General features: G+C 37.4%; 1 protein-coding gene across 10 annotated transcripts; it reads left to right on the top strand.

Moving 5' to 3' along the window:
• Positions 1-10,365: 10,365 nt before the first annotated feature.
• LOC131258382 (ubiquitin C-terminal hydrolase 22-like) lies at positions 10,366-22,534 on the top strand. 10 transcript variants are annotated; one of them, XR_009178081.1, is made up of 6 exons: positions 10,368-11,553; positions 14,098-14,222; positions 15,464-16,048; positions 16,481-16,549; positions 21,470-21,546; positions 22,250-22,534. XR_009178081.1 is itself a non-coding variant. In XM_058259686.1 (5 exons), exons 1-4 carry the CDS (start codon positions 10,748-10,750, stop codon positions 16,507-16,509), a joined length of 1,545 nt encoding a protein of 514 aa, XP_058115669.1. In that variant the 5' UTR covers positions 10,368-10,747; the 3' UTR covers positions 16,510-16,549; positions 22,250-22,534. The 10 variants fall into 10 exon arrangements, 9 of the variants coding, with proteins under 9 accessions (XP_058115665.1, XP_058115669.1, XP_058115667.1 ...); XM_058259686.1 differs by lacking the exon at positions 21,470-21,546; XM_058259684.1 differs by having other exon boundaries at positions 21,470-22,534.
• Positions 22,535-24,306: the final 1,772 nt, after the last annotated feature.

Here is a 24,306-nt window from a genome sequence, read left to right as displayed (position 1 = left end):
CCAAAAATCATGGCCCGGTGGGCCCTAAAACATCAGAGGTGGGCCCCAATGAGATGGCCTAATGAACAATGGGTTAAGGCCCAAAAACTTCTCCAATGACATAATGGACAGCAAGATTTTCTAAAAAAAAAATCTGCTACTACATATTGCTGTCCTCATCTTGTGTACTCCATTAGAGTGGGTCCAAGACCTTCAAAATTTTAGAAAAATAGGGGGCTAAGATCCCCTAAAATGTGTACATTAGGTGGGGTCCAGAAAAGTGTGCCAACCCTTCCAAAAAAATTTATGAATTTAATTTTTTATTAGACAGTATTGTTGGACTGTCTAGAAAAATCTAGACTGTCTAACCCTCTTGGCCCACTCTTTTGAATGCCCAAATGAGGTCAGATGGAGGTGAAACTTAGCATGCATTTAGGTGGAGTCCACACCTCCAAGAATATCCTATTAATGGGGATCAAACACCCCTCAAAACATTCCAAAATCTAAGCTCAAGACAACCCAAAAATTTATCCATAAATTTTGGACAACAACATATAATCGAAATAAATTAAATATAAACACTACTAAAAGGAGAAATCACCCCATAAAAATTACGATATGGACCACCTAAGTGGGCCCCATAAATATCCAGACCCTTCTCACCACTAAAAACTCTTTGCATGTGCCCATTTTGGGGCAATTTGGGCACTAGCATACATAGAGTGGACTGCCATGGGCGTCCACTCTCTTTGGACGGTCTGGATGTTTTCGGGTCATAAGGTGGGCTACACACATCAAAAACAAAGGGATAAACAAAGAAACAAAAAGGATCCGGCCACAAGGGAAGGGGCACTGCCACATTGAGGCCCTTCCCCTCATCACACAACCACACACATTCACTATTTCATGATTTACATGGATCTACATGAGTATAACTCTTCCTACTTAAGATCTATGGTGGAGATGTCATCTCCACCAAGGATCAAGGGTCTATATGACCCAAGGATCCTTAAACATAAGAGAGAAAACCATGATGGGGTCCATGGAGGATGGTCCTAAGCATGGATCATGCATGCACAAAGGGGTGGGCCATTAGCCACACCTAAACAGATATGGGGGCCTCCACACATGCTTCTAGGATGGAAGAAGAGGGAAAGAATATCTATGGAATCAAAGAAAATCAGAAAATCCTAACTACAAGAGCACCCACCTCAAGATCCTTCTTCTTTTCTTCAACACAATGACCTTCTAGCTCCAAGGAAAGGTTTTCAATGGTGGAGATGGGGTTTAGGTGGTGGGATTGGGAGAGAGAAGAGGGAGATATTGCTGGATTTTGGAGGGTTGGGTGGACGTTCCACCTAGCAAGGAAAGGAGAAAAAGAGAAATGAGAGTGAATAGAAGAGAGAGGAGGGAAGTAGTAGTAGCAATGATGAGTTAGGAGGGAAATGATGGGTTTTGGGGAAATAACTTGCTTAGGGAAGAGAAATACATGGGGAAGTAAAAAGAAATCTCATGATTATTTTAGAAAAGAGAAACTCATAATTGCTAGGCTAGGCTAGGCAATCATGGTATCTTACATGGGAGATAGTGCACTAGGGTGGGGCCCACATGGGGAAACATGCAAGGGTCTAGGTGGTCCCACAAGCATGATCAATGGCCCATATAATACATGACCCATAACTTTAGATGTACATATCGAAATTATGCATGAGACGCGACGTTGGAACCACAGCACCAATACGGTCACAATGGCATAGGTTTCAAGTCGATCTGGGTCAGATCTACATGACGAGACTTAAGGATGACCGCAAACGAAATCCATAGGTCGCGGGTCATCAGGATTCGACCGGTGGGATCGCGGGACCTAAAGGAACAAAATAGATACTCACGTAAGATTTTATGGAAGGTTTTTTTAATAAGAACATTGTTAGGAAAACTTTTGAATCAAACTAAAAAGTCCTTTTGTATAACTCAATAATTCATCTTTTTTCCTGATAAAATAAGATCTTGTTGTGCTAGACCCTTTAAAGTGAAAGTCGTTTATCCTCATGTGGCTATCAAAATAGAAAATTCGGTGAATAGTAACATTTTCAAAGTGAACGGTCACCATCATAAACCATTTGCTGAGAAATTCAATTCAGAGGATATGTTCATCCCTCTGAATGATCCTGTCTATTAGGACTAACGTTCTAGTCTGATGGAGGTTCTTCTATCTATTTACTATTTTATTATGATTATGTTAGAACAGTTTAGGTTTGTTTGAATTTATTTTTGTCTAGTGAAAACTCCTTTAGATGGTGGAGACTTCATGCCATCCCATCGATCTTCTTCAGGTACTCCATCTTACTCATTCCTGTTTTATTTTCGTTATCTCATGTTATGTTACATTACATATTTTTTACATTGAGAACAATATAGATTTTAGGTTGGGGTGAGATAAAATGGATCTAATTAGTATTTTCTTAGTTTTTGAACAAAAAAATAAATAAATTTTTTAATTTTTAGATTTCAAAACTCTTTATGAAGAATAATATGTGTATCTAAATATATTTGAGAGTAAGATGATGAGATATAAAGTAATTTTTAAAAGTCTAGAGTTTAGTTGATTAGTAAATTTTTGAATAAAATTCTTTTAATAACTTGATTAATAGGAAAATTTAAACATCAATTGAGTCCAGTTCACAATTCACATCTGACTCATATTTTATAAAGTTAACTTGAACTTCTAGTGTTTAACATGGTGATTACTCAAGAGTGCTAGGAACCAAGTTTGGAGATCCTTATCTACCTTGGTATGAAAAGAAGAAAAAGACCAGCTAAAAAAATAGTTTGAATCTAAAATGGCTATCTACTACATGTGCCTAAATGTGAAAATAATGAAGAAAAGAAAGAAAGAAAAGAGATGATAGTGTGAAAGTCGTCGATGAAAAAAATTAAAAGCCAGAAAAATAAGTGAAAAGGGAGATGGGTTCGGAATCAATATCTTGTGTTAGCTTGATCACTTTTAAGTAATCATCATAATTAACATTATAGAGAGAAGGTTGACTCTTATAGATTACAAATTGGAATTCACTGAGCACACTAGGAAACTTGATGTTTAATTGGATTATATTAATTAATTCATGAAGGATAATTTACTTTAATGGTTTACCAGTGATATCAGGTTCTATACTGATGATATTTCATCCTTGTATATTTGAATTTTACTTACATATATAGGATTGCACAAAATATTGTTTTTCAGAGAGAGGTTTGAAATTTGGGTTTTGAACATTAGTTTTTCACATGTTTTATTCGGGACTAGCAAAATACTGGTTGAGGGGGTATGTTGAGTGTGAAATACTATATATTTTTTTCTTATTGTGCATTGGTTTTATATGCGTAGATGCACTTAATTGATTTAATTATATATGTTTTACTATGCATGGTGATTTGGAGCGCTAAGATGAAAAGAACAATTAATGAGAAGATTTAATGCTCAAAGAATGACTAAGTAAAGAATAGGAGATTTTGAGATGATTAATAAAGATTTAAAGTGCCAAAGATCCATGAAAACTAGGTGCAAAAGATAGAGAGAGGAAAAAAAAGGCTGGCAAAATCATAAAGACATCAACAGAAATAACAGACTATTCGGTCCCACCTGAGGTTTGTTTGGTCTGACCAAATGTACAGTTTAGTAAGAAATTGTGATTTTTAGATGAAATTCAGCTCCACACTTAGGTGTGACCAAAACCATGTTTGGTGCCATCAAAGGGAAGTTCAATAGAACCTGAGGGAGACAGAGACTTCAGATTTATTTTACACACTTATGTTACGACCAAAGTCAGTTCCAAGTCGGTGTTAGTTTTTCCTACTTGAATGGGTGATTCTAGCATTCCTAGATAGGAATTAGGGAAGAAGAGAAAGAGCAAGGAGTCGTGAGCTTCTACGAAGTCCTTCTTCTTCTTCAATTATTTGGTTCTTCTTCAATTTTTATGTTTTTGTTTGAGTTTAGTTCAATCATGTCTATGGTTGGTTAAATCTCTTAGATAGGACTAAGAAGTAAAGCTTGTAGTGATTTTTAATGTATTAAGTTTACTTTAATTCAAGTTAATTGGTTTGATTGTTGAACAATTCATTGATATTTAGTTTGAATGAAAATATATTTTTAGTTTACTTTGATTCATTGTCGACTTCAGGAACATTATATACTTAGGAAAGCTAAGAGTGATTGCTTATCTATTTTGTAAGAGATTGATCTACAAAAACCATTGATTTATCATAGACTAATGACATGATAAATGCTTTAAATTACCTGCGATCAATACTTTGATGATTTATGTGAGAACTAAATCAATTGAAGTTCAAATCTATTTTGATTTATATATGATGATTTAATAGCTCTATTATCCGACTGGATAGGATAGGACATGACTTCGGTTCTAGTTAAGTAATCTAATTGAATCAAGTGAATAAAATATTAAAAATGGCTACAAGTGAAACCTTGACGCTTTAGTGATTTATCTCTATTGATTTCCTTTTTTACCTTACTCAATTACATCATTACTTCTTAAATCAAATTCTATAAGTTAGTTTTAGTTCTAGTTCTAGTCCTAAAGTGTTCCAAAAAACACATAATTATAAGTCCCTATGGGTACGACCTAGGTCTCATCGAGTTGTTACTATTTTGCAACCCTGCACTTGGCTATAAGATGGAATAAATGAATGGTTTGGATTCGTAAATGGGCTAACCCAAATGGACGTTTGTAGAGATGGATTGAAGATTGAATGGTTAGGGTTTGATGTACATGAATCAATGACTGAATTCATATGATCAATGACTGATATTGGGGGTTTTATACAAGAGAGTTGATGGATGAATTTGGACGTCGTTGGTCACTAAACAATAGTAGGGATGGATTGATTTCTATGGTAAAATCAATTGTTATTAATGGGCAAGTTTGGGTGTACTTTGATGGTCACAAACGGATGGGTTTGGGAGAAACATTTACAATTACAAGTGGGTAGATTTTTTGTGTTGATTCATGGTTAATATTAGAAAGTTTTGATGTGTGGATCAAGGGTCCAAATTAGGTATATTAGATGCACAAATCAATGGCCTAGGATTAATAGATTTAACATGCACTTTAATAGTTCTAGTTGTCCAAATTTTTCATGAAATCAATGGTCACACATGGGCTGATTTAAGGTACAATTCAAGGGTCATATTTGAACAAGTTTTGTCCAAATTCAATGGTTTAAAAGTGGGCTAATTTGGTACAATGAAAAATCAACGGTTATAATTGGATAGGTTTAACACTCACATTAACTTATCCTATTTGAATAGGTTTACGGCATGGATTAACAGTCCTAAGTTGATAGATTTGATGGATGGATCTATGGTCAAAATTGAACAAATATAATATACAATCTAACCGTCACAATCAGGCTAATTTAGTGCTTAGATCTACAATCATATGTGGGTTAATTTGCTACTTACTATTCAATGGTTAAAACTAAGCAGATCTAACACACATATCAACAATTACATCTTAGACAAATTTAATACAAAAATAATGATCAAGATTAGGTAGTTTCAATAATAATAAAATCAATGATCATCTTTGTATGGATCAATGGATGCATAGTTGGTCATGTATGCATGTATGCATGCATGTATGGTTGGATGAATATGTATGCATGTATGTAGGGATGGATGATGGATGGATGGATGCATGTATAGTTGGTGAATGTGAGGGTACATGTATGTGTGTACATAAATGGGTATAATAGCCCAAGGTTATTACAATCATGACATTTATTTAGATTAGATTTGAAACACCCAAAAATATGTAGGGTGATTGAGTCCGCAGGGTTGAAAGTCCTTAAAGCATAAATAAGTGGGGTGATTGAGATCCTTAGGTTAAAAGTTCCAGAAGCCCAATTGATACCATTTGGAATCTCTATTGTCTAGCCAGGTCGGTGAGCATCATTGATTTGCAACAGGTTCCCATCAATAGGTTTTGGATGGAGTAGAGGTTCGACCAGCCTACGTTATACAACTAAGTTCCCATTATCTTGGTCGGGCTACTAAGCATGGATGATTTGCAACAAGTTCCTTTCAATAAGTGTCAGATGGGGTTTAGGGAGAATGTTGGCCAACTGGTGTGAAATGAACTTGATGTTCGAAGGATGAACCATACTAATTGTGGCAGTTACTTCATGCGTAGCTTGTCTATTCATTCATCTTTTATCTCATACAATTTTATATTGTAATTTTCAGTTTTTTAACCTTTGAATTTCAAACGCTACACAGGAATTTATAATATTTTAATAAACCAAATTTACTCAAGATAAATATATTTTAGAACTTCATTATTCAATCTTTTATTTCAAGCTTTGCATAGGGATTTGCAATTTTTTGATAAATATGTTTTCTTTGATTTTGAGCACGTTATCTTTCAAAACCTATGCGAGGTTTACTCACTAGGCTTCATAGCTTACCTTTTTGAGATTTTAAGAAAGTCCGTGAAGGAAAAATGATTAGCTACCTTTATTTTTGTTTTATATTTAGTTTCCTTTAAAGTTTAAAATTTATTTTTAAAGGACTTAAAGTGGTAGATTATATATTTTTTGGATCATGATGGTGATGATTTAATATTTTGAAATGCAATTATTTTATTTCAGTTAATGATTATTAGATTAATTTTAAGAAAGCATATATTTTATGAATTGGTATTATGTGAGTGTATGTGGATTATGAGATGTATGTGTGCAATATATAAGTTATGTCCTCATATGCGACATTTTTGGGGCGTGACAATGGAATTATCCTAATGCCACTAAATACAACCAGGAGCATTATAACATAATACTGATCAAGAGCATTGGAGCATTTCACTAAAGAAAGAGCTTTATCTCTATGCTTGCTAATGTCCCATCCAATTACTCTATTCTTATAATCTCCAAGATTGAGTTAGCATTGCTCCTTGGCCTAGGGTGTGGCTCTTTCCTTGACCCGGGGTGTGAGTTTATGTTTTTTCTCTTTCTTTCCTATTCCCTGGCCCATGGTGTGTGCCCTTTCTTGCATTTTTTGGGCCTCATGCCCTTTTGGAGGAAATAAAAAGTCTTCTTTAAATATTAAAACTTTTATGATTTAACTTTATTACTTGGACCATGGAATGCTTTTTTAACCATTATTTTATTGGTCATTTCTCTAAAGTTTAGGATCTTCTAATCCTAAATATTTTCTAAGCAATGATCATCACATGTATATGTCCCCAAATCAATGGTTTGGATCATCAAACATGACCCTAGATCTAATGTTTATAGGCCTTAAATGTCTTGCATTAATGTGTGTCCTAATATGTGGGGACTATAGTCATCAAATCTAGCTAGGTTGTTTTCCGTGATCCAAACCATTTACTTGATGGGTCTCAACTTTGATTGGGGATATCCAATAATTAAACTCATGTATTAGAATATTTCAACAGTTTTAGCTCATTTGCTTCAAATCTAGATCATCTCTTTGGCCATTGTTTTGTGGGTCATTGATAAAAAAATAATAATTTAGAATCTTCTATTACAAAATAATTTTCTAGACAACAACTATCATCCGTGTATATCTCATCAATCAATAAATTTAATCACAAACAAGGTTTAATATATTATTTGATAATTAGAGTGAAGCAGGGCCATAAGACTCCACATGATTGATGAAAATGTGAAAGCAAATTTACAAACCATGATCTTGAAGCTATAATAATCAAAATCTAGGCCATTTTCATTGACCCAGATAATTTACTTGATGGGTCTCACCTTTGATTGGAGATATCCAATGATGAAACTCTCATTTTAGAATATTTCAATACTTTTAACTCTTTTCCTTCAAATATGAACCATCTCTTTAGCCATTATTCTACTAGCCATTGATCGATGGTTGGATCTTATGCTCTAGAAGATTTTTCTTGGCATCCACTGTCATCAATGTGTGTTTGTTCAATCAATAATTTTGACCATAGACAAGGATTGATGATCTCTGGGGCAATCAACTCCATATCAATGTTTAAAATCCAAAAGCTAACTTTGCAAACCATGATCTCAGGACTATAGGAATCAAATCTACCTCATTTTTAGTGATCTAAACCATTTATTTGATGGGTCTCACCATTAATGAAACTCTTGTATTAGAATGTGCCAATATTTTTAAATCTTTTCCTTCCAATACGGACAATCTCTTTAACTATTGTTTTGTGAGCCATTGGTAAAAAATATAGGATCTTTTAACTTGGAAGAATTTTCTAGACAGCTAATATCTTCAATGTGCGTCTCGTCAATAATAATTTTGATCACAAACAAGCTTTGATTTATCACCAATACAATTCTATCAAGGTCATATGTGTTAATATGAATGGAATCGATGGTGAACATGCAAAAATGATGATCACAACCATGAATGTGAGTCCAGTGGTTGTGGTCATGACAGATCCGATAGTAAGACCTCAGAATGTATCCTATGAAATCTTTATAATAAGGACAACTGTTCGGTTAAGATGTCACCCCGTCTTTGAAGGGATTGTAAGCTATCATCTTTGTTGAAACTTTGATCACACCTGGCAAATGTGAATTCGAGTAACGCAAAGTTTGGTGAGGCCTATTACAATATATCCTTGTCACATTCGCTCCATCCATCAGTTTTGCTAACTCATGATAGGATGTGAGCCCAAAAATTAAGGGATTGTTTGGGTGCTTGTCAACTCTTTAAGTGATAATATGATTACAGGCAATTAAATTACATGAGCTGTTTTGATGACAGTTTTGATGAGTGTATTAGCTCCCAATAGGATTATAGGCTGTCATCAGATTATAGCTTTTAGCTGTAATATGGCACATGACAAAAGGGCATGTTCAGATTACATTACAAGTAACACAAAGTATAGGCAATGGGTCTATTTTTTGAAACTTTTTGATGCAGGGAGAATTACGGTGCTACTTTGGCATTCCCACCCTCCCTTACAACACGTAGGCCCACTGTATCCTCTCTATATGTATCGTTCATCTATGTTCAAGGAATTAACGGTCATGATCTATCCCACTGTACACATGGGTCATCCATCTATGTCCCATTGTACACAATCATGTATCCTGCATGGCCCGCTTTCTAATACATCTTTATACCTTTCCTTGTATCATGTATCTCTCTTTATATCATGTATGGCCCATTGAATGCATGGGTTGATCGCGCATGTATGTCTAACTATATATGCATGGCCAGGCGCATGTGGCCATTATATGTGGGGGCCGTTATATATATTGAGTATACTATATTGAGTATACATACACGTGAAGTAATAATTAATTGTTTATATTCAATAATTTCTCATCACAAAAAAGAGTTTGAATTAGTAGGCCCATTTTTATGACTCATCAAATAGTTAATTTAGCATAAGGATTAACTATTGGCTTTATTGAGCTTATCCCAACTATCCATTAGTAGGGCCATTTTTGTCGCCCACTCTAAGCCCTTTCGTGTGTGAATATCGACTTATAAACTATAAACAATTTATATGTTATCCAAACATAAATTATTGTTTACCTATAAATAAATTATAACTTAAAGCCAAACAAAACAAACTGCAAACACTTTGCACATGTAATTAGATTACGACTTAAAATTTTTACAAGCATCGTAACGACCCCTAAGCAGATCCAAAACTCAAGTAGGCGACACTGCAGGAAAGGAAATAGTGAGATTGAACACATCATTAAAACTTTATTAAGATCAATAAAAGTTTCAAATCAAGCCAATATTTGTGTTTTCCAACTCATCCTTGTGAGCATCTCTATGAATGTGTTGGATGGAATATAGAGATGACGGTGGCCTCCCTAAGGTATCAACAATGGGCGTCTCGATCACCTGCTCTTTTCTTGTGATTGGGCTTGCCTGAGTTTTGAATTTGCCTGGTTTTTAGGCTCATGTCCTCAAATTAGCCCGGCTTATGAAACTAGTGGAGAGAGGATGTCACAAAGATATCATAGTGGGCTCGGTTTGGTCTATAGGTGTTTCCTAGGGTGTAACCCGCCTTGGTTTTGAATCGATTTTGGGCTCATGCTCAACAGTGAGTTGGCAAAATTGATGTGTGGAGTGGATGTCAGGAAGATATTGTAGTAGGTCCACATAACTCTAGTTACATTATCTTCGCATAAAACACAACATGTGTAGATAATATTTAAATATGGGTTAAATGGGTAGGTGGGTGGGTTACTTCAGGAGTTTCGTTGCTGTAATTTTTGTTATTTAAAAGAGTACGAGGAGTATTTAATTGGAAAACTTTAAAAATTAAATAAAAATAAAATACAAAATAAAGAGAGACGAAGCGCCAGCCTGCCGCGGACGAGAAACGAGACCTCGCTGCAACAAAGACCCGAAAACAAAGAGAGAACAGGAGCCAGCATCATGCCGCAGGCGAGAAACGAGACCTCGCAATAACAAAGACCCGAGATACTTCCTCCTCCTCCTCCTCCTCTCTCTCTCTCCTTTCTTTTTGGATCCAAGCAGAAAAGCAAAAACAAAAACTCCAAACTCCAAACAGACCCAACCTTTCTTTCTTCTTTCATTTTGTCCAAAACCCAACCAAAAACAAGAAAAGAGGAAAAAAAAAATGAAGAGAAACCCCAAACCAAATCCCACCCATTCTCCCATCTTCTCTCTCTAATTCTTCCAAAAGCCCCAAAATCCTCTCAAACTCCAATCCGATCGGATCGCGATCTCACATGAATCTAAAATCTAATGTCCTCCAAGAATCACCACCATCCGAAACCGTGCTCTCACCTCGCCTCCTACCGCTCCGCCCACGCCCCAAACCCCTTCCGATCCCTTCAGTCCTGCCTCCACATCAGGCCTCCAGGCCACGCCTCACTTCGTCACGATCCCTCTGAGATCCCCAACTGCGCCGTTTGCAGCTCCACCTCCCCACGCCTCTACGCCTGCCTTGCTTGCGCCACCGTCTCCTGCTGGGCCCCTTCCCTTCCCCACCACGCTGCAGCCCACGCCTCCTCCCTCCCCTCTGGCCACGAGATCGCCATCGACATCCACCGCGCAGAGCTCTTCTGCTGTGCCTGCGGTGATCAGGTCTACGACTGTGACTTCGATGCCGTTGTCGTTCTCTCCCAGACTGCCGCCGCCTACGGTTCACAGCAGGCCGCACTACCCGAGAACCTCAGGAAGAGGCGGAAGGTGAATTACCAGCCGTGGGCCCCAGATTCGAGGGAGCAGGCATTGATTGGCAGGGGATCGAGCCTCCTCCGGGAGGACTCGTTGCCGAGGGGCCTGCGGGGCTTGAACAACCTTGGCAACACATGTTTCATGAACTCGGTCCTGCAGGCGCTGCTGCATACGCCGCCACTGCGGAACTATTTCTTGAGCGACCGGCACAACCGGTATGCCTGCCAGCAGAAAAATGGGAGGAAGGGTAGCGGTAACGATGGCAAGAACTTGCCGCCGCGTTTGTGCTTGGCTTGTGATATGGATGTGATCTTCTCTGCTGTCTTCTCTGGAGATCGGACACCTTACAGCCCTGCCAAATTTCTATACAGGTTGGTTCTTGGTTCTTTGCTTATCTTTTTTGTGGATTTAGATTGTTACAGAAGTTGTAACCTTTAGGGCCTGTTTGGACAGTAGTATTAAGTTGTATTAAATGGGATCGCATTACTAATCCCACTTTGAAATTCGGAAGGGCATGTTTGGAAGGAGTGTGAGATGTGATTAAAATTAACTTTGTAGGCTTTGGAAAATGAGTCTTGTGTTGGAAAGTGTGAGATGGGATTACTAATTCTATAGATGATAAATTTTTGCTTCATTCAGGTTCAATCCAAATGCAATTTGAAAGTAAATCCCGGGATTTATTTTTTAATGCATACATTCCAAACACAGTATTAGAAAACATGGGATAAACCTAATCCTGGGACAATACCTTACAAATGCATTTATTGTAACTTTTACAATTCCATCCACCTTAATCCCACCTAATGCTGCTGGCCAAACAGGCCCTTATGTTTTGGGATAACAAGATACCATTGAATTGGCAACCAAATTATCTGCGATGTAAGTGTGGTGCATTGTGTATAGTCATCTTGACCGTCGATTTTGTGGACCGTCATGTGGATGGGCTAAATTATGAAAATCAATGCATGTACAAATGGATAACAAGAAATGCTCATTCGATGCATCTTCAAAATGGCATCAAATCACAAGAAAGAAACCATCTTTTGTAACCTACACTTAAGATGAAAAGATGACTCTTTACGAATATCTTGTGGAAATTCAACATCTGTTGTTTCATGTTGATCAGGACACCCATTTTGTTGAGGATCATGGTGATGGGTACATTATGCTCAGCACTCTATTACAAAGTAATGTTTCATCCTCCCTCAAAGGATAGCACTACACATGATGTGTCGCCCGTTCAATTCCCAATCTCGTCAAGTAAGAGTCAGTTTTTGGAGCCATGAGGTCGTGCTCATGGGGCATCAACAATGATAGTTTTCTCTTTGGCAACAATCAAATGTTCTGGAGGAGTTCAAAAGTTCGTTGATTTGGCTAATTACACTGTGCAGAGGATCTGCCCTAGAAGTGCATCTCAAGGGTTTGATGTCCCACTTGTACGGTGGTTAAGTGGTACCGCCTACCTTCTGTTTGATTCCTATTTTAGGCCGGTCATGGAACTGTTCATGGTACCACATTGTCTAAACTTCGATGCAAAATGACAATGTTCACATTTACAACTGTATGTGAAGCAAAATAGGTTTTTATCTTTGAGAATCATGTACATGGATGATGGACCGTTATAAGGCTGCAATGAAGGCATCATGTGCTTTTGTTCAGAGAAGAGGATAAAGTGGAGACCAAGAAAAAGCAGAATGACCAACCCTGTGTTTCTAATTGCGGATAGGATGTACGATTGAAGAGTGGGTTAATGATGGTTTATGGAGCAAGAATTTCTAAAATGTTGTCCTTTTTCGGTTCTACAGGGTTTTAAACTGACTACATTGGCTTGATAAAGTCCGGACTCGACGAATATGTATATCTTTTTCTTTTGCCTTTTTAAAAAAAAAAAATTATTTTATTTTATTTATTTAAAAGCAAGTGACTTTATATTAATATTATTAGCAAAAGTAAAAGAATGTATATTGAGCATATGTGTGAGTAGAGTACATTTAAGGCTGCATTTGCATGTACAAATGAATTGAACTCTGAACATTCTGTTAATCAAGAGGAACTGACAAATTTTAATGATTATTATTATTATTATTATTATTATTATTATTATTATTATTATTATTATTATTATTCATATTGATGAAGGAGCCCTCAAATTGCCATTTATGTTTCTTTCTGTTCCAGCCTGAATGTATGTAATTTGCAATTTGGAGCCAGTCAGTCAATATGGATGGTGAAGGACATTGCAATTTGGTTATTTTCTCTTTATTAATCCAAGAATTGCAATCGGGATTCAATGGTGCATCCAAATGCACCCTACTCAAGATTTTCTCACAAGTGGTTTCTGTTTGGCTAATAGGACAATGGAGGGTGTTGTATTCTTGTTTTCATCTGTTTCTTGAATCACAATAGAGGGTGTTGTATTCTTGTTTTCATATGTTTCTTGAATCTAAAAAAGCATTTAGTACAAATGTTAGATTGTGCAGTCAGAAGACCCTATGAAGAGAATTCATCTCAAAGTTTGCCATCTTACAGTCTGCTGTTTTATTTCTAACATGAACATAATTATATGGTACAACACTTAAAGTTTCTTAATTTTCTCTGTCCATTTGGCATTCTTGTAAGAGTCATGCTTATCAGATTTAGTTAAGACACATTGATTGATCTTTTCTTTCTTGGTGAGGCCTTTCCTATTCATGGCCCACCTTTTCTTTTCTTTCGTTCTTTTCTCTGATGAGTGGACACGACTCGTCTTACCTTCCATTGGCTGTGTATAAACTTGTTCACTGTATTGGATAATTTAATATCAATGCTCCAAATTTCTCGAAGGATAAGTCAAGCAGGCTGTACTCATGGATCGTTGAAATGCTCTAATATGAGACAGCTGAGTTTGATAGTTGTGAACACTGGCTTTATTGCAGCTGGTGGCAGCATGCAGCAAACCTTGCGAGTTATGAGCAACAAGATGCACATGAATTTTTTATCTCTGTACTTGATGGGATCCATGAAAAGGTGGAGCAAGATCAATGCAAGCTCCAAAATCAAGGTAATTCTTTCCTTTATTGATCTCTCTACCTAATACTTCTCCCTTTGATGTTCTTCTAGCCTCTAAATATTAATAGTCTGCCATTGCCCATTCACCTATCAGAAATAACCCTTTGTTTAGTCATTACGTCATTTTTGCTTATTTATTTTTATTTTGTTATTTTTGTTTCATATAATTTAGCATTCCGGTTTCTTTTTAAAATCTGTCAACCAAACAACAAATTTACAAATTATAGGATTTATGACTTTGATCTAGGATGTCAACCAAGCAATAAATCTGTTAAATTCCAGGATGCTTTCCCAGGATTAATGATTCTTCCAGGACCAATAACTCCCACGGTTCAGGGCGAGTCTTATTCAGGGAGGGATTTTTTTATGTTTTTTTGAAGACACAAGGTGTCCCCACCTCTTTTTTTGAAGTGAGACTAATCCCTGCGGATACACGCAATCACCCACATTATTCAGGGAGCTTTGTTAACAAAAGACAGAAAAATTGTAAAAATAGAAGCAGAGTTTTGATAACCACTGTTCACCAATGGTACTATTCTATAACTTAAAAATATTAGATACAATCTCATTAGAGGAACGATCCATACTTTTAACAAATAATCCAGAACATGTCCATCTCTGGCCATGATAATGGTAGAAATCAGAATGTACTATCGAGACACTTTCACCTGAGCATGATATGAAAGAAGTGCATAAACATTGTTGAGAACACCTACTTCCTGCCTTTCATTGACATTGCTTCGGAATGTTTCATTAACTACAGAGTCCATGCTCAGATCATGTGATTTTGCATTCCCTGGTAAGCAGTGTTCCTCTAAGCTTCTGTTGAAAACTCTCTTCCCAAAAACTTAAGATGTTCAATCATAGATGACCTTATTAGTAGTTGCAGTGGGTTCGTATATTTTATTTTATTTTTTTCCACAACGAATGGAAACAGAAGGATTCTAGCAAAATGTCTTTATGAGAAAACATTGGAGATTTGGGATTTCCTGTAGATGAACGTTTGCCTGCAGATATGTCTAGACCATACAAGATAGACATTGTTCATCACTTTTCCTTTTTGAATATGCAAATGTTTCAGAAATTCACTTTCAGTGCATAAATTATCCTCCTTGCATTTTGGTGTGGGAAATTTGAGTACTAGTGGTAGTAATTTTTATTTCCAAAACTAATGTAAATTTATTTAGACCCAGTCTGACTTTTTTTGACAAGCATATTTGGTTGGCAGTGCAGGCAATGGAGACCGTTGTATTGCTCATAGAGTATTCTCTGGTACTTTGAGATCTGATCTCACTTGCACTGTCTGTGGTTTCACCTCTACTACGTATGACCCCTGTGTAGACATCTCATTGGACTTGGAACCAAGCCAAGGGACTTTGAAGACCACTTCCACAAGGTCTCATGCCTGCAATGGAGAGACAGAGTCGGTCATGTCAAGCCAAGGCTGTGGAATATCTACCCTCATGGGATGCTTGGACCGCTTTACAAGGCCTGAAAAGTTAGGGTCAGACCAGAAATTCCTCTGCAAACACTGTCGAGTGGAACAAGAGACCCTGAAACAGATGTCCATAAGAAAGCTTCCACTTGTTTCTTGTTTCCATATCAAAAGGTTTGAGCATTCATCGACTAGAAATATGACAAGGAAGGTAGACCGCTATTTGCAGTTCCCATTTTCCTTGGACATGTCACCTTACCTGTCTTCGTCAATCTTGCGGAGTAGATTTGGCAACCGGATTTTTGCTTTTGATGGTGAAGAGTCTGATACGACCACTGAGCCGTCTTCACAGTTTGAGTTGTTTGCAGTGGTTACCCACACTGGTAAGCTAGATGCTGGTCATTATGTAACGTATCTACGTCTAAACAATCAATGGTACAAATGTGATGATTCATGGATCACTCAAGTTAGTGAAAACATTGTGAGGGCAGCTCAAGGATACATGATTTTCTATGTACAGAAGATTCTTTCTTACAAAGCAAGTGAAAATGTTGTTGCATCTTAATATCTTGACTGAAGCATGACGAGTAAATTGCTCAGGCTGAAGAGTCGGATTTTCCAGCAACCACTCATCATGATTTGATTGCTCCGCATTAAACAGAGCATCATGGGAAATTTTTGTACCAGCAGAACCAGTATTTTTTATTGGTCTGCTATCATGGATTCATCTTGTATTGGTTGAGTTGCTATCATTGGCAGAAAGCCGCTCTTTGAGATCCACGAGTATCTTTGAGGAGTGCTTTATAATTTTGCAGTGGAGGGTAAAGGGGGCCTAAATTTTTGAGGCACTCCTTTGGCTGTCGGAAAGTTTTCTTCGATTTAAGGTATGGTTTCTATTTAGTGGTTTGCTTCAATTCTTTATCTGCATATTTAAATCTTGTTGGCCAATTCTTTTTCCCTGATCGTCAGAAGTTGCAGTGCTTGGAAGTGTAATTTATTTTTTGTTTTTTACAATCTGATTTAAGAGTTTTTCCTTCCATCCACTTCATTTTTTGTGTTTGCCCACCTGACTGACTGTTAGAGAGTAAACATCCATCTCATGTTTCCTCATAAGAGGCTGTTGGTTAAGTCACGTATGAAAGATTATTATCTTTTTAGATTTTTGGTTTCAGGTACTTAATAACTGATTCTTGTTCCAACTGCATAGAGGTCTCGTATTAATAGGCTATGAACCACATGTAGATGAAAAGGAGAATCACAGACTGAGATGAAGAAGTTGGGTGGATTTTGAAGAGGAGAATTGTAGACCGGGATGGAAAGGAAGTCAGCACAGAAAGTTTCTGCTATCTAATCTAATTTTTATCTGGCAAGGCAACCATGTGTGTCGAACCATAATCTTAGAACATCTTGTTTGCAGCATCAATATGGGAAAACATGTAAACTGGGTTCCATCATCTGTTTCATCCGTAACAAACCATGGATCTGCTATATGAAATTTATCCGGCTTTGATTTATTCATATAAATGCAAAAATCTCAGTTGAGGATAGCTTGCTTTTTTCAAAGGCAAAAGGAAGACTGGCTAAGCCACTGCTGCAATTAATTGCTTTTCTTGCTTATTTAAGGTATTCTTGTGGAATATAGGGATGCCTTCTTTTCTAACATGCCCTGAGGCCTGTCCAGATCACCTGTAGTTCCCAAATTTCCATGATTAATGGAACATTGTACTTTTGACCTTGGTGCTTAATATGACTGTAGTCATACTGCTAACATCCTAGCATATCACAATCTAGAGATTCAGTTTCTACTATCATATCATGTGCAAGGATCAAATTCAAGAGGCTGAACTTTGGGTTGCTTCACGATGCACATTAGTAGACCCAGTGTTCATAGTATCAGTATTGTAACATATACTGACCAGGGATACAGAAACATGTGTTGATATTGCGGATACCGATACCCAAAAATGTATTGCTGACAATGCATTCAATTGCTGTAAGTGGCCATAACAGCCACCATTGTTGCCGTTATGAGACTGCCATAATGGTTTCTTCTTCTTCTTCTTTTTGTTTTTATTTTTTTATTTTTTTATTTTTTTTTAAATAACCTTTATCGGCCTGGTAAAGGAATGTTTTGGGCCTTTTGTTTCACCTGTAATGGCTGTTGTGGGCCTGCAATGCATGTTCATGCCATTACTGTTGTAACAACTATTACATTACCGTTTTCTCATACCTTGATTGCTGACTGAGGGAAGAGGTTGGCCCAAACAATGTTGTCAAAATCGGGTTGAATCATAAGATTTTTTCTGATTTTAAAAATATACATATAAAAAACAAATGAAAAAATATAAGTAAATCAGAAAATATTAAAAACTCATTAATCACCCATTTCCCATCAACATGTAGCAACAAAGTAATATATATCATGATATTATCAATTGAGAAAATGTATATGGTATACATACCATGATATTAAAAGATTTTTGTATTTTTCCTTTGTTTTCTTTTGTTGTCTTTCGAAAATTTTTACCTTAAAAGACATACAAGAGTCCTTTAATAATTTTATTCTTTTGAACCTTTCTTAAGTGTAGAATCATGTTTAAAAAAATGGCACTCTCTTCCATTGTGAATAGTATCTTGATTTCTTTGTTTTGGGTTTTTGAACATCAAAATCCCCAAAGCTCTTCTTTGCCTCTCTCTCTCTCTCTCTCTCTCTCTCTCGCAAAAGAAAAAAATGAGGATATATTTATTATGGAGGCCTTTTTCATGTTTTATGAGCAAAAGAGTACAAAGAAAGAAGAAAAAAATGAATAATTTTTTAAAAATGAATTTTTAAGTTATTTTTGAACCCTTCATATGATTCGATACGATTATCATACGATTCAATATGATTCGTACGATTATTTGGGATTTGCGATTTGGGTGTATAATTCAAATCGTACACTCATACGATATGATATGAATCGTATGATTTTGATAACATTGGGCCCAAACACAAAAAATGCTCTAGATCTCACATCTTCCAAGATACGTCTGAGGGTAATCTCCTTGGAGATAGATTTATTACTAAAAATGCGATTTCTCTCCAGAGATGCCATGCAAGGGCTATGAAACAGAGCTTACCTAAAAATGAAGAGACAGGATCCCCCAAGCTCTCCACAAAAGATCTAACTGATTGGTAAAGGGAAGGGTCTTGGGAGAAAGAAGATCTCATTTAGGGGTGTACATTGAGTCGAACCGAGTCAAGCTGGCCTTAGCTCGACTTGGCTCGGCCACTAGCTGACCTCGGCTCAAACTCGGCTCAGCTCGGTCCTCAAGCCTGACTGGCCAGCTCGGCTTGGTTCGGTCAGCAGCTCAGGCCAGTTTGAGCCAAGTTCGAGCTGAGTTCGCCTGTGCAGCATTTTCACAAACACCTGGACTGCACCTTCAAAATCCCACTGTATGTAAAACAGCAACAATGGTTTTATAGGTATTTTATCAAACAACTTCTAAGCAACATAAAAATCAAGAAAAAAAAGGGTATTTGTTTCATATACATACCTTCCTTGCCACCAGCCACACTTCGTTGAGTCATTTCATCAAACACATGGTGAGCAACATCAATATCAAAGTAACTGAGTCACCGAACTGGTTCGATCCGAGTCGAGTCGAGTAGAGCTGGGGCCAGCTCGAACTCGGCTCAAACTCATTTTCGAGCTCAAAAAATCAGCTCGACTCGGCTCGAACTCAGCTTCGAACTAAGTCGAATTGAGCTTTTTCGAGTCGAGTCGAGCAAGCTAACCGAGCTAGCTCGGTTCATGTACACCCCTAATCTCATTTTTAAATGGAGCTGTTCCAAGATCCATTTGGTGTAAAGGGCACTCAAAGAAAAGATGGCTTTTTTTTCTCAATGGCACACTAACATGAGGGACAAGCCATCTTTGGTGATTCCAAAGTTAATCATCATGTCCTTAGTCTTAAGCTTAGGAAGAAAGGCCACTGAAGCAGTAAACGAATGCTTAGGGACATTTCCTTTGAAACATACGAGATCTGCCCATGCAAATTTTAAGAAAAAGAGGTTTTTCCTTTTTATCTTTCTTTGCAAAAATCTCACCTTCGGAGATCCGGCCCACTGTCGCTCTCGTTGCTCGAATCTCTCCCCCAAATCGAAGACCCTAAAAAGTCAGATAGGTATGATTCGAAGCCCATCTCCCAATTGATTCCTTAATAAATAAATAAAAATCAAAAGATTGTATTTTTATTTTATTTCAAATTTCCAACAATATCACAATTTTTCGGGAGAACTAGTGTCGGCGATAATATTGTCGGTATTGCTGACACCAGCGCATGAAACGATGTTTTGGTGGTATTGATTCTGTAGCAATATTTTGATGATATTGGTGATGTTATCACCAATACCAGGAAATCTCGCAGTTTCCAGGAGTGTCGGTATTGTCAGGCTGGCGATACCGTTAATATGGGCGAGATATTATTGATAATATCGCCGATTTCTGGAACACTGGGTGGACCTGGGGAAATAATTGGGGTTCATGCAAGGCAATGGAAGATCCATTACGAGAATAATTTTAAAAGCATTTTTGTCCCATCTCAATCCACTGAAGAAATCCAACGAGTGGTGGTTGGGCTGGCTGAATGGTAACTTGAGCTCCTTTGGGATGTAAATGGGAAACACAAAAATGATGAGACAACCTTCTTTAGACCGTTAAATGTCTTATTTTTAGATTTAGCTTCCTGATAGATTTAATTGGGTAAGTGATTGGCATTGTATGTAAACGCTGGCCCTTCAACATAAAAAGGAACAGCCGTTCCCTTCTTAGAAAAGGAAATAGTCAACTCTTCCTAATAAGGATCAGCTGATACTCTCTCAAGGGAATTAAGCAAACCCTTTATTTAAAAGTTTATTAATTGACTAATTATGAAGAATTACTTGACCAAAGTATTCCATCAAGGAACTTGACTAGTGAGTTAGGTTGCATGTATGGCTCCTTTGAGGAAGTTTGTAGAAATCCTTTTCTTAATTAGTAGTCTTTACTGTTGTGCTGAGATTAAAAGTATTGAAGGGCCAGGACTATAAGTTTAAGGGCTATGGTTATTTATTTATTTATTTATTTTTAAATTTAAATTTTAATCTTTCGTTGGTTAAGATATGGAGGGGATGGAATGGAGATGCAGGAACTGCTTTTCTTTATTTAAAGGTTGTTGCAGTTGCCATGTTTTATGGGGGATTTCACATGCTTTAGATGGTTGTGAAACTGATGTATATGGATTTTGTGGTAATTTTCATTCTCATGTATTAATTCTAGTCACTTAGGAGGTACCGACTCTTTCTGTTGCTAGGTTCATATCTACATTTAATTGACTGATCATCAAATCAAAATTTAACTTGATTTTTCTCACAAGCTGGGCTGTGGAATCTTTGAGTTTGGTATCCTGTGAACTTTATACTCTAGAATTGAGGATTTCTTTCCTGTATTTGGAAAAATTCATAGTAGTAGACAGCATGGTTCAACTGTAGTGCCAAGATTGGGATTGTTTGAAGATTACTGACATGTCAAGTCAATCCTTTCTCGCTGATATTTCCTTGGGATAATCAGATATACGTGTTTTGACACGGATGCAGTGGGCATGGAATAGCCAAAATATAATGAATAGACTGGGTGCTCTTATCCTTCTTTCTGTCTTTTTTTTTTCTTTTTCATTTTTCCTTTTTCTTTTTCTTTCTCTTTTTATTTATTTATTTATTTTTATTTATTTTTGCTTCTTATTGCCAGCTAATTCTGAAATATTTGATACCTAGTCACCGATAGGAAGAGAAGATTTCAATTTTGAACAGCATGACAGCACAGTGGCTTGGATTGTTTTTGGCTGGCAGCTTTTGCATGAAGTGAGATCAGTCCTTTGTGTTTGCTGATCTATTTTTTCCTTTCCATTAGTAGTAACAATGTGTTGGTGTCTGATGACATGGGAAACATGGTTTGCATTATTGGTATTGTTTTGGCTGTATTGTGTCCATATGTACTGCAAGCCTTAGAAAATTTGGCCAATATGAGGCATGGCCTGACATCGTTGCAGGTCTGATACAGCTAATACAAGCTGATATGCTTATAAATGCTCCCCCAAAAAATAATAATTTTCTCTTTCCATTTCAATCTTGAAGTAAAGCTTAGAAAATCATTTTAGACTGGATCTACGACTATCTCAAGATTTGGTAGAGATTCAACAATTTGAAGTGGAATGGACCGTTAACCATCATTTTTTATTTTTTTTTTTCTTTTTGTTGCATGTAAATGTAAGTGGCCATAATTCATCAAACATGCTTGATTTGTGTTTGATTAGGGTTGATTTTGTTGGCTTGCGGTAGGTCAACCAGACAATAGACATTCTTCTCAATGAATGGTCAAATAAAGCATTAGATAAATATTCAAAATATGAAAAAAAAAAAAAAAAAAGAAGAAGAAAAAAAGTTAGATTCTTGAATATCTCATCCACCCATCCGCCTGGTATTTTTCCTTAATTCTGTCTTAACAAAAAATTCGACTAATACAGGTTGATATTGATATGCAACACCTGTATTTTATTGTTTTTAGGCCAGGCCGATATGCACCCTGATACTGATATCTGGAAGCATGATGGAAATTGGCGAAAGGTTAAAAGGAGATGCAATTGATGGATCTAAAATTCTACATATGTACACATAAATACACTTTTCACCTAGTACCGAAAAGGGTTTCCGATCATTTTAGAAAATACATCTAAATTCTCAGAGTTATTGCCACTAAAATCCTGTGATTTCTGTTACTATGGGATACCTTGACATATTTTGGTTATAACTTGCCAAATTGATATTGCAATTTTATGCTAATGTTCTGACATCTGGTGACCTGCAAAATAGAGCCATTTCCATGGGTGATGAAAATGGGTTCTGCATTGATCCAGAAATCTATGGAGTTTATCTTCTTCATCTTGTGCTTGGCCCTTTATTCATGTGGGTTTGGCAGGATCAAAAACTGCATTTGAGGTCTGTTTTGTTGCAGTCAAGTTCGAATATTCCAGCCAATATGAGCCTAGTTTGCAGGAAGGTTACAATCTTCAGGATTAAAGGAACCCATTCAATCCTGCTTTCCACTGCCCTTTCTCTGAACCAATTGCACATACAGAGATTGGAAGATTGACCTGCGATCTGTTAAGTAGGTAATGTAGATATTGATGCACTGAGGAATGCATTGATCAAAAGGCAACAGAAATGTGAGAGCATGGACTATGAAACTTTTGAATTGAAGTGGGTGAAATCCAATCTTGCCGGACTGTACAAGCGCACAGATGGAAATCATCCTTTTAACTCGACGTGGTGCAAACAATTTGTTGTGGGTCCAGTGGTCGTGTTGATGAAATCCATCTGCACTAGATGCCCTCCACTGTCATGGCCACCCATCGTTTATCCAATACTCATAAAAATTAAGTGGTGAAACCTTAGGTCTAGACCATAAGATCATCATCAGGTGCAGCCATTTTAGGCCAATTTAAGGTCCAGGAAGATGAGATCCGGTGGACTCAACACCAACCTGCCCCTAACCCATCCAACGGAGAAGTTGGATTTAGTCGGGTTTGCTTAGATGTGTGGCTTGGGAAACCTCATTTTGTTGCTAAAAATAATTAGTATAAATTAAGTGAAATATGACCCAGACACAGACTTCCACTAGACCATCACAGGAACCCGACCTGAACCTAACTGGACCGGAGTTTTTAACCAGGTCCAAAGGATGGGATCCGGACCAAGTTGGGTCGTTCATCAAGTACCCGAGGGTCTGGTTTTCCGTTGGCAACCCTACCTAAGAAGCAAGATTTAGGTTTTTCACAACTAAGAGACCCAATACGGGTTCTGATTCAGCCCTGACTTGGCGACTTGTAACTTGATTCAAGGACAAACAAGTCAGGTGGGTCTCTACTCATGGCTTGGCGGTAGACTGGGTTCGGATACCCATTGTGGTGTGTGTGTTTGTGGGTGTGGGTGTGCGAGTGTGGTAAAAAACAGAAAGAGAAAAAAGAAAGAGAAAAAGGACCAGTCGGGTTGAGCTGCTACTCTTTTAACCATGATATATATTCTCCGTGGTACTGCCCCCGCTGGGACGGAATCGGTCCAGGCAGGGGCCCACCGTGATGTATGGGTTTTATCCATGCTGTTTATCCATTTTTTCGAGATCATTTTAGGGTATGATCCCAAAAATGAAACATCCAAATTCTCAAGTGGACCACACAATGGGCATTGAACGCCTACTATTAAAAACCTCCTGGGGCCCACAAAAGTTTTGAATCAAGGTGACATTTGTGTTTCCCCTTCATCCAGATCTATGGGACCTTGTGAACAGGTTAGATGGTAAATAAACAGCATGGTGGGCTCTAGAAAGGTTTCAAAGGCGTGTGGTGTGGTCCACTCGAGCCTTGGATCTGCCTCGTTCATACCTTAAAATGATCTGAAAAAAATGGATGAACGGCATGGATAAAACTCGTACATCACGGTGGGCCCCGCAGAGCCCCTTCATAGACCAATTTCTGTCCAGGTGGGGGCGGGACGCAATCCGCTTCCTATATGCTCCTGCTTCACGCTCAGCAACCCGATTGAATAAACGTGGCTCGCAAAACGTGA

This window comes from Magnolia sinica, chromosome 10 (assembly GCF_029962835.1).
Source record: "Magnolia sinica isolate HGM2019 chromosome 10, MsV1, whole genome shotgun sequence".
In the NCBI taxonomy this organism is placed as follows: domain Eukaryota; kingdom Viridiplantae; phylum Streptophyta; class Magnoliopsida; order Magnoliales; family Magnoliaceae; genus Magnolia; species Magnolia sinica.
Note: the sequence above shows the minus strand (reverse complement) of the source record. Positions and strands in the feature narration are given on the sequence as shown.

Excerpts from the sequence above, each read along its gene's own strand:
- LOC131258382 (XM_058259681.1), top strand. The coding sequence starts at position 10,748 with ATGTCCTCCAAGAATCACCACCATCCGAAACCGTGCTCTCACCTCGCC. Across the intron at positions 11,554-14,097 it reads CCTGCCAAATTTCTATACAG|CTGGTGGCAGCATGCAGCAA; the intron begins GTTGGTTCTTGG and ends GCTTTATTGCAG. Across the intron at positions 14,223-15,463 it reads ATGCAAGCTCCAAAATCAAG|GCAATGGAGACCGTTGTATT; the intron begins GTAATTCTTTCC and ends TTGGCAGTGCAG.